Genomic DNA, 16,275 nt, shown 5'->3' with positions numbered 1-16,275 from the left:
CTCTCTCTCTCCCTCTCTCTCTCTCTGTCTCTGTCTCTCTGTCTCTCTGTCTCTCTCTCTCTCTCCCTCCCTCCCTCCCTCCCTCTCCCTCCCTCCCTCCCTCTCCCTCTCCCTCTCTCTCCCTCTCTCTCTCTCTCTCTCCCTCCCTCCCTCCCTCCCTCTATCTCTCTCTCTCTCTCCCTCCCTCCCTCCCTCCCTCCCTCCCTCTCCCTCTCCCTCTCTCTCTCTCTCTCCCTCCCTCCCTCCCTCCCTCCCTCCCTCTCCCTCTCCCTCCCTCCCTCTTTCCCTTCACCCTTTCCTTGCCGGGGCTCATGAGCTCTTCTCTGTCTAACCGTCGCCCATCCAGCCCTCCAGCACCGCCCTCGTCCTATCAGCAGCCGGCCGGCAGATGCTGGGAAGCGAGCCTATCCCAGATGGAGGAAATGGATTTGATTTGTGACCTCAGTGTCTCAGGAGGCCGGGGCGCGAGTGCTCAGGATGACAGAAGAAGCCGTCTATTCCTACTCCCCCCTCTGATTGCTTTGTTCTTCTTTGTGCGCTCATGTGTTGTGTTGCTTCCTTGTCTCGGGTTAGAATGTTAGATTTGGTACAGAAATATGCATAGTTTGGATTTATGGAGAGTAGTGAGTCTGATTGGTTCAGAGCTGGGGAATATAGATGGGACTTTCAGTAAATAGTAGCAAAAATACATAAATCATGTTGACTTCAGGTTTAGGCAAGTTGTTGATTATAAGCGTATCTAATTAGCTGGGACAGTTCTTGTCCCAGGGCAATTTTGAAACATGTTGGCTTCATGGCACCATTAGTTTTACAATGTGTGTTTGTGCTTGTTCTTGCCACTAATGAAGCCTCTCCTTGTTTTGCTGAATGGTTAGACTGCCAGAAACCACAATAGCCGATACTCAATTTGAACTACCGGTAGCTTTCTTTCTTCCTCATCTTGGATTGGCTTAGCACACTTCCCAGTGTGAGATCCCATCTCAACCGTGTCCTTGGAACAAACTTCTAACTACAATGATAAGGAAACGATTCAGCCACTGCCAACTTTCCTCAGGATATTCATGTTCACTACCCGACTCATGCAATTACATAACTCTCGGCGTGAAGGGCCAGGACAAGTGTTAGTAGGCCCTGATCTGACAATGACGGTTAGGCCGAAGTACATCGAAGCAAAGTAGTCCACATTAGCACGTCAGGCGATGTATGCTCCGTTGGATTGCTAGAAATCCAAGCAGTCTCTTTCTCAGGCTATAAAAAGAGTGAAACGGAAAAAAACAATCGGGATGTAAATCTATGATTTCCATATCGTTCTTTGTCAGAGCGCTGTGCGCACGGTACTCTGGCTGGCGACAAAGGGCCCAGGCTGACTAGAAGGGCTGCTTCGAGGGCACGTCAGGCTTTATGAATGAATGGGCTGTTCCCGGCGAACATTTCGACGACGGCCCTACCCCGAGCAGAAGACGAGCGCTGTGATTGTGTCACTTGCGAGGAATGACAGAAATGCACCCTCTAACGGCGTTTTCCCCCCGCCGTCTAGCTCGCTAGTTTCACTGTTTGTTTACCACTTGTTCACCGGCTCACTTGTCCGCGTTCTTCACGCTGTCAGCGTGTGTGCTATAACGACGCTATGTGGCTCATCTGTTTCGAGACAATGCCATCTGAGTGCTGTGCTGTGTGTTGTGCCGTCGCCGCTTAGTCATCGCCTCCCAGGGCATGAAGCACTCAAACAGTGTTTCCTTCCGGTGGACAGGTTGAGGACTGAGGAGGTAGAAGGTTAACCCCTTGAAGGCAAACAAATGTAAAGCTATTAGCAACAAAACCACACCCGTTTTCCATACACAGCAACACCACTCCACACTGCAGGCTTGTGGACTTGTGATCCCTGGTAAATGCACTGTTGTCGATAGCTTAGCGACTTGAGCAGGGGGTGAACTGTGGAGCAGGAATGTTTCACGTGTCTGTGTGAGGATGTGTGTGGTACTCGAGGGTTAGTTTTCATATTTCTCTTGAGCCCCCCCAACACCCATGTTACTACCCCCCAGGCAGGGCCAACATGATGTGGTTTATAATTTCCATGTTTATGTGATCAGCATGTCTAAGGATGGGCCGAGTTAGTCAGCTAATAGGAATATCTACAGCAGTGGACTGTCTCCAGGCTATGCTGTCTCTACAGCCTTCTAGTAAGGCTACATAAGCCTTCTGGTGCATGCAATATATTGCAATTAGCTCCGATGCAGAATCAATTGAACCTTTTTCAAACGATTCACAAATTCAACTCTCCAGAGAGATTTGACAGAGCCTGATACATTGTTCCCTTTGAACGGAGAGCTAAGATCCTAAAAACGTGAGAGATAGACTGACAGTGACTCTTCAGTCAATAGCAAATACGCCAAATTTTTTGTCAACGTCAATTTGTATTCTAATCTCAAATCGTTTAATTAAAGGGACGAACGCTGCCCTTGCAGTGGCCCTTCTACATGTGATGCCAAGCTGTACAGCCGGCGTGGTTTAAGGTTGAGGCTAAATATAGAGGAGCACATGTGCTAACTGGAGGCCTGCAAATACGAGTCTCAGGAGATGAGCGTGTGACCAATGAGTCCACTTTAACACACAATGTCCGACGCTGACCAGTATAGGGAGAGGGAGTGAGAGGACATTTAATACACAAGCCCCAATCAAACGGGTTGATAGACTTGATTCTTCAACATTCAGGCAATAATCTGACACTTTATGCAAAAGTAAGTAGGGAAAACTATAAGATAGGTTGTAAGTCTTCTCTTGCAGTATTGTCCTCAGTCAAACCTAGTCAGGTGTTGTATGTGGATCAACAAATGTCAAGAGTTTAGAGGATGAGACTGGAGAGCTATTGGATAACGTATTACCTGGTCATTTGCCACACTTTGAGTGAACATTGATTTGCTGAAACTTTAACCTTGCATAAACTATGCATGCAAAAAGTTAAGGAAATGTTTTACGAAGACAATGAACTCTTTCTAAAAGATAACTATCACCGAAGAAAGTTACAGACTTGTCAGTTCAACAAGAGATCATGAGCATAACATACTAACAACATGCATGTTCAATGTGCGATTGGTATTGGCAGGTTAAACCCAGGTTTAGCTTAGCTTTTGATTTGAATAGTGGTAAATGTCGTCCACATAAAAAAACCTTCAGGAACATAGGCTAAAGTTGATGGATCAATATGAGTCATTTCAACTAGGTTATAGCTTACAGGTACCTCAAAATAATAATAATAATAATAATAATAATAATAGGGACTTCAATAATGCTTTACAATAAAATCACTTCCTATAACTGATATATTCTACAAATGCCGACCAGCCATCCTATGTCTACATAAGTGTCTACACTCTCCTAAACCCCTCCCATTCACCTCCCAGTCGGCCCAGCTACGCAACTTCACGTCACACAGATACACAGCCAGTCAGAGTGGACGGATCACTGTCGGTTCGTTTGTTTGAATTCTGAAAGTCTCCCGGCTATTAACTGGGAGGAGCAGAATCGTACACATTGTGCCCTTGATTTCAATAGTGTTTATTAGTACAGAGGAACGCTTTTTGGGGAGGGAACTACACAAACTGGCTAAGCAGCCTTTCCTCTCAGTGAAGGAGCATGGCATTATGCTGTCGTGCCCTTTGACGTGGGCTATAAACAAGTATCCCCTCAAGGCGTTCACACACACATTGACATATTATATATGAAGTCAACCAACTCGGGAATGCAACGGGTTTATGTGTTGGAAACTTGCATCATATATTAAATCTGTGTTTTCCAAACCTTTGAATTTAGGTGTACTGCATCACTAAATTGTCTTCAAGACCTTGCATGGAACACCTCATATGCAAATTGTAAAAATAGATGAATGCACATGGGGTGGCTGAGCGAAGAGGGCCAGCTCCCCTTTATACACGGTTATTGCTGCAAGAAGGCCAGGGCCTGTGGGAGACGGTGGAAGCAAAAGGTCAGCTACGGTCCTTATGCTCCCAGTGTGTTTAATGAGCACCAAACATAAGTGGAAAACACATGATGGAATGCGCAATGACATTATTTTTGAAATAACAAGCCTATTATAGTACTATTATTCTATTATTGTTAATTGTGTCCCACATTCAACCTGCATTACCGTCACCTACCACCAGCTTGAAAACATTGCATTACATGGTCACAGTTAGTGGACATCCTCATTTTATGTTATCTCACTTATTGAATATGAGTGAGAGAAAAAGATAAAACTTCTTGTATATTTTATATTTAAACAAATCTCAACATGTGGCAAAGAGCGTTTTCTAAAATGTTGTTCCTCAGAAGGCAGTTTGAAGTCATTAGGCCTCTTAATGCTTTCTTCACCTCAGAAGAGATGATCCAGATATGATATCTACCGATCCGGCACCTTCCTCTCGCGCTATGAATCACTTTCATCTATATCTGGTGATTCTATAGGGTGGTTTTGAACCTTTGCAAGTGTCACTTTTAGCATATAGTGTGTAGTGGGTTATGTAGTTGAGGAAGATATCTTCAAAAAGATAAAACGACATCATGCTAAAAAAAATGGCTACTTGTGTCCTCAAGAGGGCACCATACCATTCATCTCACGTTCACCTTTCAGGCAGTTCTGATTGTGACGTCTCATCGTGAGTCTAAAATATATCAGTCAAATGATTATGCAATGATTTTTTTTTATCTAAGATATTATTTTAAAGTGTGTATCACATATAGCTTCAATTCAATAGATGTGTTTTCATGCCTTCATGCCACTACTAATTCCAATACTAGCGTGTGTGTCTTTAAGATATTTAAACAATTTCTCGTTTATTTCCTGATTGAGTATATACATTACACACACATGTGTGCTGCTATCGTATACGTGTTTGTGTGGGTGCGTGCGAGCCTGCGTGCGTGCGTGCGTGCGTGCGTGCGTGCGTGCGTGCGTGCGTGCGTGCGTGGCCCCCACATCATTCAGAGATGCTACAGTCCATTTAGCAGATAGCCCTCTTCTCTGGATGCTTTCCCGGACTGCACTCTCAGACAATCTATATTAATGATGTTCTCTGGAGCCAGCAAGTAATTATTACCAAGTTCAGGATCCTAAACTCGCCACTATGAACAAAAATGCACACCCATCACTGAAAGCCAGCATCAACTGAAAGCCAGCATAAACTGAATGCTAGCATAACACTGAATGCTAGCATTTCACTGAAAGCTAGCATTACACTGAAAGCTAGACACCCAGGGCCGATTTTTATTACCCCTGATTTTGCTTTATAGAGATGATTATTTCCCACAGAAGATGAAGGTATGTGAAAAAAAAAAAGATTAATTATATTATATTGATAATAATAATTGATCTGTTGGGTTGATTGAAGATGATCCTATCAGCTGCTCTCTTGTTTTCAGTTGCTATAGCTGACACCACAAATGCTACCATGTCCAGCATCATGCACGTGTCTCCCAGCAGCCCAGTTTTGAATCTGTCTGCAGCTTTTACTGTTGCACTATTTTTAGATCACACACATGACTCCACCCATAGAGAGATGGTGTACTAATAGGTAATTAGGAAGGGGTAAAACCATTATTTCATGTCGTATCGTTCTAATCCGAAAATATTTAATACAAGGATTGAGGCTTTATGGTTTGCCTTGATTTCTATAATTATCTTTTAACCATTCAGTATTCACTCTGTCTTTCTAACACATGCAAACCTGCAAAGCATACAGTAGCTTATTAAACACTGTGACACATTTTATTTTACCCACAAGAGTGTCTGCCGCGAGCTCAAATGATTATCAAGTATTCATCACGTGCTGAGACATGAAACATGAGGAAATCAAATAAAAGGCACAGCCAATTAAACTGGTTGTCCATCATTCTGCAAATGCCGATAGAAGCCTAAGGAGGTCTTGGCAGCCAAAACCATCACAGTACTGATGCGGCACAGAGTTGGTTGGCATCTGGGCACCCACTGAGGAAGATATCCTATTATCTGTGATCAGTCCGGTGAGAATGTAAGCTGATTCAATCTGTTATGATTCATTGGTTATAAAGGTGTTGTTGTTTAAACATAAATGAGTCACACCACAGCTTTGTGACACCAGTAAAAAAAGTCACCCGGTTCCCTGTGGCAAAGAAAACATCCAGACCAAAGACGATTTGTTTTCCCTCCACCACCGTACGGTGGTTTGAAGGCTGCATGTGACGTCGTTTTGGGGTTTGGAAATGAACCCTAAAATAGTTTGGAAAGTACGAAAAAACTTTATCGAGTAACCGTGGAAAACCTGACAGGACTTGTTCCGGGCGCTTCCAGTAGCAGGCTGCTGTGGGCTGCCTCTGGAGCAGGTCTGGCGGGCACAGAGAGAGAGAGGCAGGGAGGCTCCCGTCTCCAGCGCTTCACTCTGGTTAGCAGTCTCGTAGTGTGTGTGTGTGTGTGTGTGTGAACGGGACCTCGTCCCTGTGGATCTGGACTACACGTACATATATACTCCTGAGCCTGCTGCCCCAGGGGGCTGCGGAGAGCAGCCATGAAGCACCAGGGAGCGAGCGAGAGACAGCATAGGGATTACCTGGTGACGCTCATGAGCTGCATGGGTCAGTATTGGTGCTTCACTTACTACCACTGCTTGTTACTATACTTAGTGTGTTCGGCCGGTTCCTGCCCGGTTTTGCCACGTGGAGCTCTTTTTTTTGTATTTTTCTTTGGTGTGGGAGAAAAACAAACTTCTGGCAGAAGGTTTTTAGCAAACGATTTAGAACATATGTTTATTGCTGTTGATGTTATGGTCGTCTTTCAGAGGTCTTCTATTATACCCTCGTTGGGATTTAATGAGCTTTTCTTAATCAGTTATTTCGTCTTTTGGTCGTTTTTCTGAGTGATGAATGCCTTCATTTGATCAGGGTTTATATGAGGTGGGGAAGGAAGGTTGGCAGTTATCTCACTGTGCAGATGCTTGCATAGCGAGCACATAGCGAAACAGAGAAACCTTCTGAGGAACATCACTTTTATTCAAGTGTGAGGGAACACCAGATAACAGACAATCTTGTTTGCAAATCTATACAATGGGAATACTTTACTTGCTGAACTTCTTTATGCACTGTGCATAAAAGTCGTTGTCATTTACGACGCTGTACATGCAACATACAATGTAAGTTTTAATGTACAATAATCTAAATGCAATGCACGACAGTTGTGTCACGTACATTATATTATAGATTTGCAGTATTGTGCTGTTTGCATGTACAGTACTGTACTTTATACATATGTTAGGCTCTTGCTTGACTTTCTAGTCATGATGAGCGCATAGTGCGTTGTCATGGATACAAGAAACAAAAATAAAGTGGTGAAGGGTGTGTCGCATGAGCCTTTTCCAACTCAAGACCTTTCTAATTAAAGACCTTCTGAAACAGAAAGCGCTTGTTCCTCTAAAAGGAACAGAGGACAAAGTAAAAATGTGTCATTAAAGTTTCATAAAGTGTCAAAACAGCTAAACTGCATAAATGCACCCATAGAACAACGCATTTTGTAAATATTCACATCTGTTTGTTTCTTCTCTCCTTCCCCTCAGATGAAAGAGACAGAGTGCAGAAAAAGACATTTACCAAATGGATAAACCAGCATCTTTTCAAGGTAAGAACTTTATTGCCAATGTATTTGTGCTGATTTCTGTTTCCCTGCAACAAAAAACACAACCTGAGTGAAATCATTCATCATCATACATATCTCAGTTGTGGTGTTGTCACAACTTTAAGGTCCTGAAATACTTCTCAATCAGGATCTATTAGGAATCACTCACCCATTACTTAATTGTATAAACAATCCATTATGGAGCCAGCGAGAGACACCAATTATTAGCCTAGCTCCTGTTGGCGTTAGGTGCCGACATGCAAGCAATCTCTCAAGGCATGCGTGCGTGACACTGTCCTCTATGCTTCTGCACGCTATGCTACGATACGCTTTTTGCTACTGGACTATGGCGAGGCTGCAACTGTGAGCGTAATTAGGGGAACTTTTATCAGAGCGACAAGTACCTGCAAGTGTCACATCGTTTATCTTGCATAAAGTGCACATTTGACTACACAATAGGGGAAGGGGGGTTGATGGCATTTCTGCTGCGGGGAAGGTTGTCTGCCTTTGAACACAAAACGAATTGTACAAAACCATTTGCTGTGGGTTGCAGTAGTTTCATCCCCAAACGTTTTGAAGGCAGTTGGCTTGTATTTTCTAAATACAGTTAACATTAAATTTGGTGTGTTCAATACTGTTGCTTAAAAAAAATCCATTCTTAGCATAAGATCAACTGCAGATTTAAGATATTACCCTACTTTACTGTTTATTTCACTCTAATGGACGAAGCTTTCTAAGAATACTCTGTAGGCCTACTGCTACCGACTGCTACCCCTACTGTATATAATTTGCAAATCCCACATAATATGCATAATGTTATGTAATCGCATATTTTGACATTACACCATAACATTGGGGTCAGAGTAGGCCTACTCAGCCCCAATCCCTGTCAGATTAGTGTCTGTCGTGGCTTGCCGTTGCCATCGCCCGCTGTGCCCTGGGGTCCGTCCGTACGGAACTGGGGTGCTGAGTCATAGTGGGGGGCTGGGTTGGGGTGGGGGCAGGGACGCTATTTGGCTGACCCAATAACGCGATTGGAGTGCGGGTCTATTTCGGAAGGCACAGCTGTGGCCGGCGGGCGGGGATTATGGCACGGAGAGAGGCCTGAGGCAATGCAGGTCATCAGGAAGGCAGTGTGGCGATTCAGAGCACTGCTATCCAGGGGGGGGGGGTTGGCTTTCAGCAGAAAGCCCCCAGACTCAATTACAAGAAGGAAGTGCAGGTGTAGGACAGACTGAGGTGTAATAGCTTTTGACGGTGGCTGGGAAAGCTATTAATCGTCCAGTTTAGAATGGATTTTAAACTGAAATGATCTGTCAGAATACAATTTGAAAAGTTTTGATAACCATTTTTGTAATTTGAGTAGAAATGCTTATGTTTATGGCATCAGAAATGCAAATATTTGCCTGCTTATTTAAACATTCATCTGTTAACATCTAATTAATTAATTAATCATTTATAGTATTTATAACATTTTATAGACTAAAGCACTTAATAATTGATAGATTAATTGACCATGCAAGTTGCAGCTCTGCCATATGTCTCTATGTCCATTCTATCCCTGACCACAGCCTTGCGTTAGGTAGTGCATCATACTTGGACACCAGGTGTAGACATGGTTGTTACTGTATAATGGTAGTAATATTGTTACAACCTCATTCCCCGAATGAACGAAATGAGTTGAGTAGCAACCAAAAGTCACCATACAAAGTTTAACTGAAATCCGATTTCTATAATCCAAAAATTTGCTCACAATGTAGAAAAAGCCAGAGAGTCGACGGGTCTGGCCAAGTGGGATCAATTGACAGGGTTTTCCCCTTAGCTACTGCAAGAAAATAAGATGCAAAAACAAGCATAATAAAGCCAAAATCAAGTCCAGCAGACCACATTCACCAAAAATAACAGACAGAAAAGGTTTAAATGAGAACAGGAGGGGAAAAGAGAGGCTGAACAGCCTTCGGATGGTTGCAAAGGAGCTTCTGCTTGTCTCTCAATCTGCCTCCATTCCCCCGGGGAGCCGTCTTATGTAAGGGGCGTGTGCAGAAAGCAATTAACCTCAACCACACGTACCTGCCAGCAACCGAGATAACGGCGGCAAGAGGGACAGATTGGGAGAGATTGTGTATCAGTGTCCATTAGCCTATCTCATCTCCTCTGCTTTTGTCTCTCAAATCTATCCCTTATCTTCGTTTCTTACTGACCCCTTTGACAGAGTAGATCATAGAATATGCCATCTGCGTTATTGTAGTGCATGTTTCCGTTTTGAAGGACAAGCCCACCGTAATTATGTGTTCCACCTTCTTTTTCGTCAACACCCCGACTGTGTTTTACTCCTGTTCGTTGTAGTCGAGTTTCGAGACACATTTTTCTCACCTTCAATGGACTTCCATCGTTGTCCTATAGCACATTAAACACAGACACACATAGTCATACTTTAGTGTGGTCAAGAGAACTCGTCTGAATTATTTCTCATTCCTTTTTCAAAAAAACTGGAAAGTATGCTGAGCTATAGGAATCATAGCACAAGGCTAGTAGAGTGGTTTTCATGAATGGTAGTCGAGTGCACAGGAGTAAGTGCATCACAGCATAGTAAGTAAGGCATTGTACTGGTGTTGATTTACTCTCTGCATCGCTGTCACTAAGCAGTGTTTTAGTGATGGCCACTATCGATGCGTTCTATTGCGTTCTAAAGCTTCTGTGTTACTGTGATGCGTTTTAAGGTATACTTTTTGGTGAAAAGACTTCAGTCTTTCAGTCTGCGTTACATTGCTAGTTAGACTGACAATACATGGCCTAAAGGGAATATGCTTTTATTTTGTCATGGTCGTTAGAAATATGTAGATCTTCAATCTAAAGCGGGAGGTGTGAGGTTGATGTTGTCAGAGATTGTAAAAGGCAGAAACATCATAATGTCTGACTTTTAGAGGTTGATGGAGGTTTTGGGACAGGATTATACAGGCTGAGCTGAGCAGAATTGCAGGGGGACGATCATTGTAGGGGACTAAAAAATCTTTTATTACAATTATTTAAAAGGCTTGGTTAATACGTTTCAGGATGTATTCCAAAATGATAGGAATCATAGCTGACATAGTGTGTGAGTGTGCTGCCTGCTATACGTTTGTTATCACGCCATCATTTGAAGGGTCTTTGGTCAAACATCCAGGTAACATTATAAATGCATCACCTTAGAATCAGACTGTTTATTTTTCTGTCATCCCTGAAGAGTCACTTGCACCACTGTGATGTCCCACGTGTCTCATGTGTTGTCTTGCGGGCTTAGCTTAGCTCAGGAGGTAGAGCCCGTTGGCTGGTAACCGAAGAGTTTCCAGTTCGATCCCTGGCTCCTCCTAGAGAGTGCCGAGGTGTCCCTGAGCAAGACGCCTAACCCTAATTGCTCCCGACAAGCTGGCTGTCATCTTGCATGATTGACTCCGCCGTCGGCGTGTGAATGTGTGCATGAACCGTTTGCTTTGCTTTGTATTCATTTTGGATAAAAGCGTCTGCTAAATGCTCTGAATGTAAATGTAAATGTCTTCTCTCTCTCTCACAGGTCCGGAAGCATATCAATGACCTGTACGAGGACCTGAGAGATGGACATAACCTGATCTCCCTGCTGGAAGTCCTGTCTGGAGACACACTGGTGAGTTCCCCTCTCTAGCCAAAGCACAGCTCCAACAGGCTTGTTATGAAAGTCATCTTTTTTTTTAATGTGAATATCAATATTTCTGAATCTAAATTCGCTAACCTGATGGGTTAACATACTAACTAGACGGGGAAGTGTAGTAAAAAGGGGATGTTGAATCCTAATGTAATCAGCGCTATTCCTTTAATCTTGGTCCGTTCAAATCGAAAGTTATGTTGGCTGTGACTTGAATGCCAAATGAATGTTGGCAATCGTCAGTGTAACCTGAGTGGTTTCCTCAGTAGATTTAAGGATTACCAGATTTCCAATGAAAGTGTGACTCGTTTAGCCAGTCTTGTGAGTTACATTTTTGGAGCTCCCAGACTATAAAGGTCTAAATGTTATCATGATATTATCCCGATTATGCAGCCTAGACCTAAGGAGAATCACGCTACAAATCTGTAGCTGCGAATGTAAAGTAAACAACTTTGTTGTGGAGATAAGCTAGAAAGCTGAAACTTGCATTTGCCTTCTTTGACTAAATGTTTTTCTTGATAAGAGCTCATGTACAGAAAATGCCATGTTGAGCTACATTATATTACCCAGCTTCACTTTCACGCTGTAATTCTGATTGAGGCAGGCTATGATATGTGTATTTCTGACTGAACGGCGGCGTACCGCTTTGCTATCTGTTGTTATGCCTACTAGTTGCGTGAATGGGCGAAAGCTGAATGACTGTGGTAGTCAGTGCTACGGTGAAGTGTAGCGCGACCTCAGGTGGGATCCACAGTCCTGTTATGTACTCCCCCCGCCCTAGAGGACTGTTATATGTCCCTCGGACCCCACATAGAGCCGATCCTGCAGTCTGGTTTCCTTTGTTTAAGTCTTGTTCCCTCTACCCCTTCATCCGCTGTTCCCTAAATCCCCTGATCCTTCATTTATGTTTTTCTTCCCTCCTTTCCCCATCCTTCTTTGACTTGTCCCTCTGTCCCATCCGTCTGTCCGTATGTGTGTCACTCGGTCTACCTGTCCATCTTCCCCCTGGGCTCTTTGTCCAACCTGAACACCTGTCCATCTGTCTGTCCACCCTCTCTTCAACCGGTCCGTCTGTCTGTCTGTCAACCCTCTCTTCAACTGGTCTGTCTGTCTGTCCACCCTCTCTTCAACCGGTCTGTCTGTCTGTCTGTCAACCCTCTCTTCAACTGGTCTGTCTGTCTGTCCACCCTCTCTTCAACCGGTCTGTCTGTCTGTCCACCCTCTCTTCAACCGGTCTGTCTGTCTGTCCACCCTCTCTTCAACCGGTCTGTCTGTCTGTCTGTCCACCCTCTCTTCAACCGGTCTGTCTGTCTGTCTGTCTGTCTGTCAACCCTCTCGTCTGCCTGTCAATCTGTCTGTCTGTCCACTTGTCCGGCTGTCCTTTCCGCCGTCTGTCTGTCCGCACACCATCTAAATCCACCTTCTCTCTCTCTCTGTCCATCCACCCACCTGTCTGTCTGTCTGTCTGTCTGTCTGTCTGTCTGTCTGTCTGTCTGTCTGTCTGTCTGTCTGTCTGTCTGTCTGTCTGTCTGTCAACCTGCTCATCCTTCCGCTCCATGTCCTCTCTCTCCCCCCCCCCCCCCCCCCGTTGCCGTGGTAAGCCGCGGGAGCGTGACCTGCTGAAGACCTTGCGGTTGGTGAGTTCGGCAGGGGCATGTGGCGTTGAGCAGCATGGCCACGCGCAGGATGATGATAAGGGGGTAGGTGTGCCCCCCCCCACCCACCCCCCCCCCACTCACCCCTGGTAACAAACTAACCTAGAAGGCCGTGGGGTTCATTAACAGCAGTGTTTTGTTCCAACACAACGTTCCACGGCGCACGGCCGCACTACATGCAGCTGTCGCGTATCACGAGACGGAGCAGGTTTTTTGCAATTTGTTCCCCACTAGGCCTAAGTGGTCATCGGTGTGGTTCACCTTTTATGTGTAAGTGCAACTTTATCATGCGTAGGTTGTTGAGGAGGATATCACGGCGTAACTGTGTCCAAGGATGATATTATTAAGAGTCTTTTGACCAGCCGTACTGGCAGCGTGAGAATGGCTCATGATCTAAAGACCTGGGGAACATTTGATTCCGATAAATCTGTTAGAAAGTTCAAACCAACAAAAAAAAAGCCTGGCACTCGAAGCGAAACAAAGAATATGAAATACTATGAATGGCGTATACAATGCGCACATACCGCCATGTTTTTCTTTTGGGTGTTTACATCCTAAGCTTCAGCACTGAGCAGTGTATCCAAGTCCCCATGAGGTCATCCGGTTTGTCTATCGCTGCACATGCTGGGTTCTTGGTGAGGCCCGCTCACGCTGTGGTTTCATTGGTGAATGAGCTCGGGGCAGAACTGGGAGAGGTTTGGGCGAATCTAGTTAAGATGAGAGACTTCCTGTCTGAGAGTGTGCACGGTCAGAGTGGCTGAGTGCGGTTTCCACCACACACACACACACACACACACACACACACACACACACACAAACAGCCTTTCGCTGTTGTTGTGTGTGTGTGTGTGTGTGTGTGTGTGTGTTTGTGTGTTTTTGTGTGTGCACGCACGTTTGTGTGTATATGTGTGTGTCGCTGGCTTGTAATCACACGCTTTGTCTGACCCCCGTCTCACTGCCCCACGCCACGGACCCCCACTGTTCACGTGCGTGTGTCGGCGAGGAGTTTGGCGTGGGGCACGTGCGCATGCACCGTCACCGTAGTTGCACCCTGTCATCGACCGTTCAATCAATCAACAGTTGGATTGTTCCGATCACAAATTAATTGTGTGTGCGTGTGTGTGTGTGTGCGTGCGTGTGTGTGTGTCATTTTCAGTTGTCTTCCGTTAAAGACTCTAATGTTGAAATCAACCTTGCTTGACCTCCGTTGTTCCGATTTTTCATTCCTTTTGTACCAAACGAAATTCTTGTGAAAAATTGTGTAAAGAGCGCTACGCATATTATGCACACAGCACATCGACGGGTCTTGGCTTTTAGCTGTAGCTCTTCCTCTGAAGGCTTTAATCTGTGCTTCCTCTCCTCTATGTCTTTGACTCGGTGGGTAAGGCTCCAGCGGCATGTCGACCACTCTACTACAATGTGTTCATTTCTCCCCGTCGTCCGACGGTACAAACTCTGATCCTGTGTTCTCTTCTCCTTTTCCATTTTGTTTGACCCACAGCCTCGGGAGAAGGGGCGAATGCGCTTCCACAGATTACAAAATGTACAAATAGCCCTGGACTACTTAAAGAGACGGCAGGTGAGATACGGACTACCGGTTTGACATTCAAACCACGATGGAACACTCCTCGTTAACCAATTAGTCAGTCACATCTGATGATAATGAATCATCATTCGTGGATTATGTCATATTTACATTGAGCCATTAAGCGGGACGGCTTTGATCCAAAACAGTCTTAGTGAGGATGAGAACAATACTGAACAATTATTCGCCGAAGGCAAAGTGAATAGTGGGGAATAAACTATTCCCCACTATTCAGGGAGCCTGAGGTGTTGTTTGTTTTTACTAGCATGACGAGAAGACCGTCAAGCTCGCTGAAAACATTATCCTGAGTTTGAGATGTCAATCATGGGATATTGCCCAATATCCCGAGATGGCGAACCATTCAAATTGTGCCATCTTAGGAGGTTCACGTGTAGCATATACTAAACAGTGTTATCAATGTTAGATATTGAAAATAGGTGCTGCATTAGCATCTGCATTTTTCCTAAAGCCATCCAGAGGTTAGCGCAGTATTTAGTTAGTAAATTTATTTCGATTTTTTGTAAATCAAAACATAATTCTCCAAAAATGAATCATGTGCAGAAGGAAATCAATTCAACCGTATTTATTTTTTATGATTTCTGAAATCCGAGTAAAATCAATAAACCATGCATGGTTATGAATCCATAACTTCTTATGGCTTCCATTACTATCGATTGGCTTTCAAAGAGCCGAGAGCTCCCCCTATTCAGGATGTGAAGCTCAGCCCAGCTGTAGCCAGATGTGACGTCAGTCGATCGAGGCGCGAGACAATGGATTCACAGTCGCCATTTAAATGACTTGTTCTATTGTTGACCCCCCCCTGCCCCAAACACACACGTGCTCAAACACACACACTCACACAACACACGGATACATACACAAGCACACAATGTTCTTTGAGAGGTAGGTAGACAGGATGCTCTAGGTTGCTTTAAATGAGACAAAGAACATTTAGAACGGTTTGGTCATCTATACTTAAAGCATGAAATCAGGGTAGAAAATGATGAGTCAAGGAGCAAGGAGTGCAACAGACCGTAACGTTTCTTTAGAAAGGCTCTTCTGCCATCTTGTGGCCGTTTGTTTTTATGACCGGACTTTGAATGACATTTGATATAAGGGCATTAATGTCTGTTTATATTTTTGGCAGTGAGGTGAAAAATTGCCTTTAATATATTTGAAAACACTGTAAGACTAAATACAATTTTTATATTCATTTTTTGTTAAATGAACCGAAAATAAATACAGAAGCCTGCAGTAGATTAGATAGACATGTTTCAGACAAATTAATAACCAATTTTTTCTTTTGTGTTCAGGTCAAACTTGTAAATATAAGGAATGACGACATCACAGATGGAAACCCGAAGTTAACCCTGGGATTAATCTGGACCATCATTCTGCACTTTCAGGTCAGAACTACCACAAACCTTTCACTGTGTATAATCATGACCGTTATTGTGTGTCTCCGTGTGTTTTTTTATGTCTCTATATAATGCATACAAATTAATGAAGGTATTGAGAAGACTGGTCGCATCTTGTTTCATGCTGTGTTGCTGGGAGTCATATCAGTATGTGATTTGCTTTCATAGTATTCATAGGGCAACATATTTTACTTGGAGCACTCGTAGTATTCAAATATTTCAGAAAAAATCTTGTGGCTGGTCTGCACATCGTGATGCCACTCCCTGAAGTACAAACGATGTCTTTGCCTGTGATAGCTTCAGTTTACATTCCAGAAATGGCA

The 16,275-nt window shown here is 44.0% G+C and overlaps 1 protein-coding gene across 10 annotated transcripts in view; it reads left to right on the top strand.

Annotated features, from left to right (window-relative positions):
* dst (dystonin) overlaps window positions 1–16,275 on the top strand; it is a 122,788-nt gene that overhangs the window by 9,865 nt on the left and 96,648 nt on the right. For 6 of the 10 annotated variants that reach the window (XM_056609441.1, XM_056609443.1, XM_056609440.1 and 3 more), the window contains 5 exons: window positions 7,578–7,639; window positions 11,187–11,276; window positions 12,896–12,994; window positions 14,451–14,528; window positions 15,848–15,940. In XM_056609441.1, coding sequence (XP_056465416.1) covers window positions 7,578–7,639; window positions 11,187–11,276; window positions 12,896–12,994; window positions 14,451–14,528; window positions 15,848–15,940 — 422 coding nt within the window. Of the gene's footprint in view, window positions 1–5,993; window positions 6,604–7,577; window positions 7,640–11,186; window positions 11,277–12,895; window positions 12,995–14,450; window positions 14,529–15,847; window positions 15,941–16,275 lie in introns of those variants that run through there. The other 4 variants (XM_056609451.1, XM_056609442.1, XM_056609449.1 and 1 more) reach the window with 3 other exon arrangements.

Source organism: Gadus chalcogrammus, chromosome 15 (genome assembly GCF_026213295.1).
Source record: "Gadus chalcogrammus isolate NIFS_2021 chromosome 15, NIFS_Gcha_1.0, whole genome shotgun sequence".
Classification (NCBI taxonomy): Eukaryota; Metazoa; Chordata; class Actinopteri; order Gadiformes; family Gadidae; genus Gadus; species Gadus chalcogrammus.
This window is presented reverse-complemented; position numbering and strand designations above follow the sequence as displayed.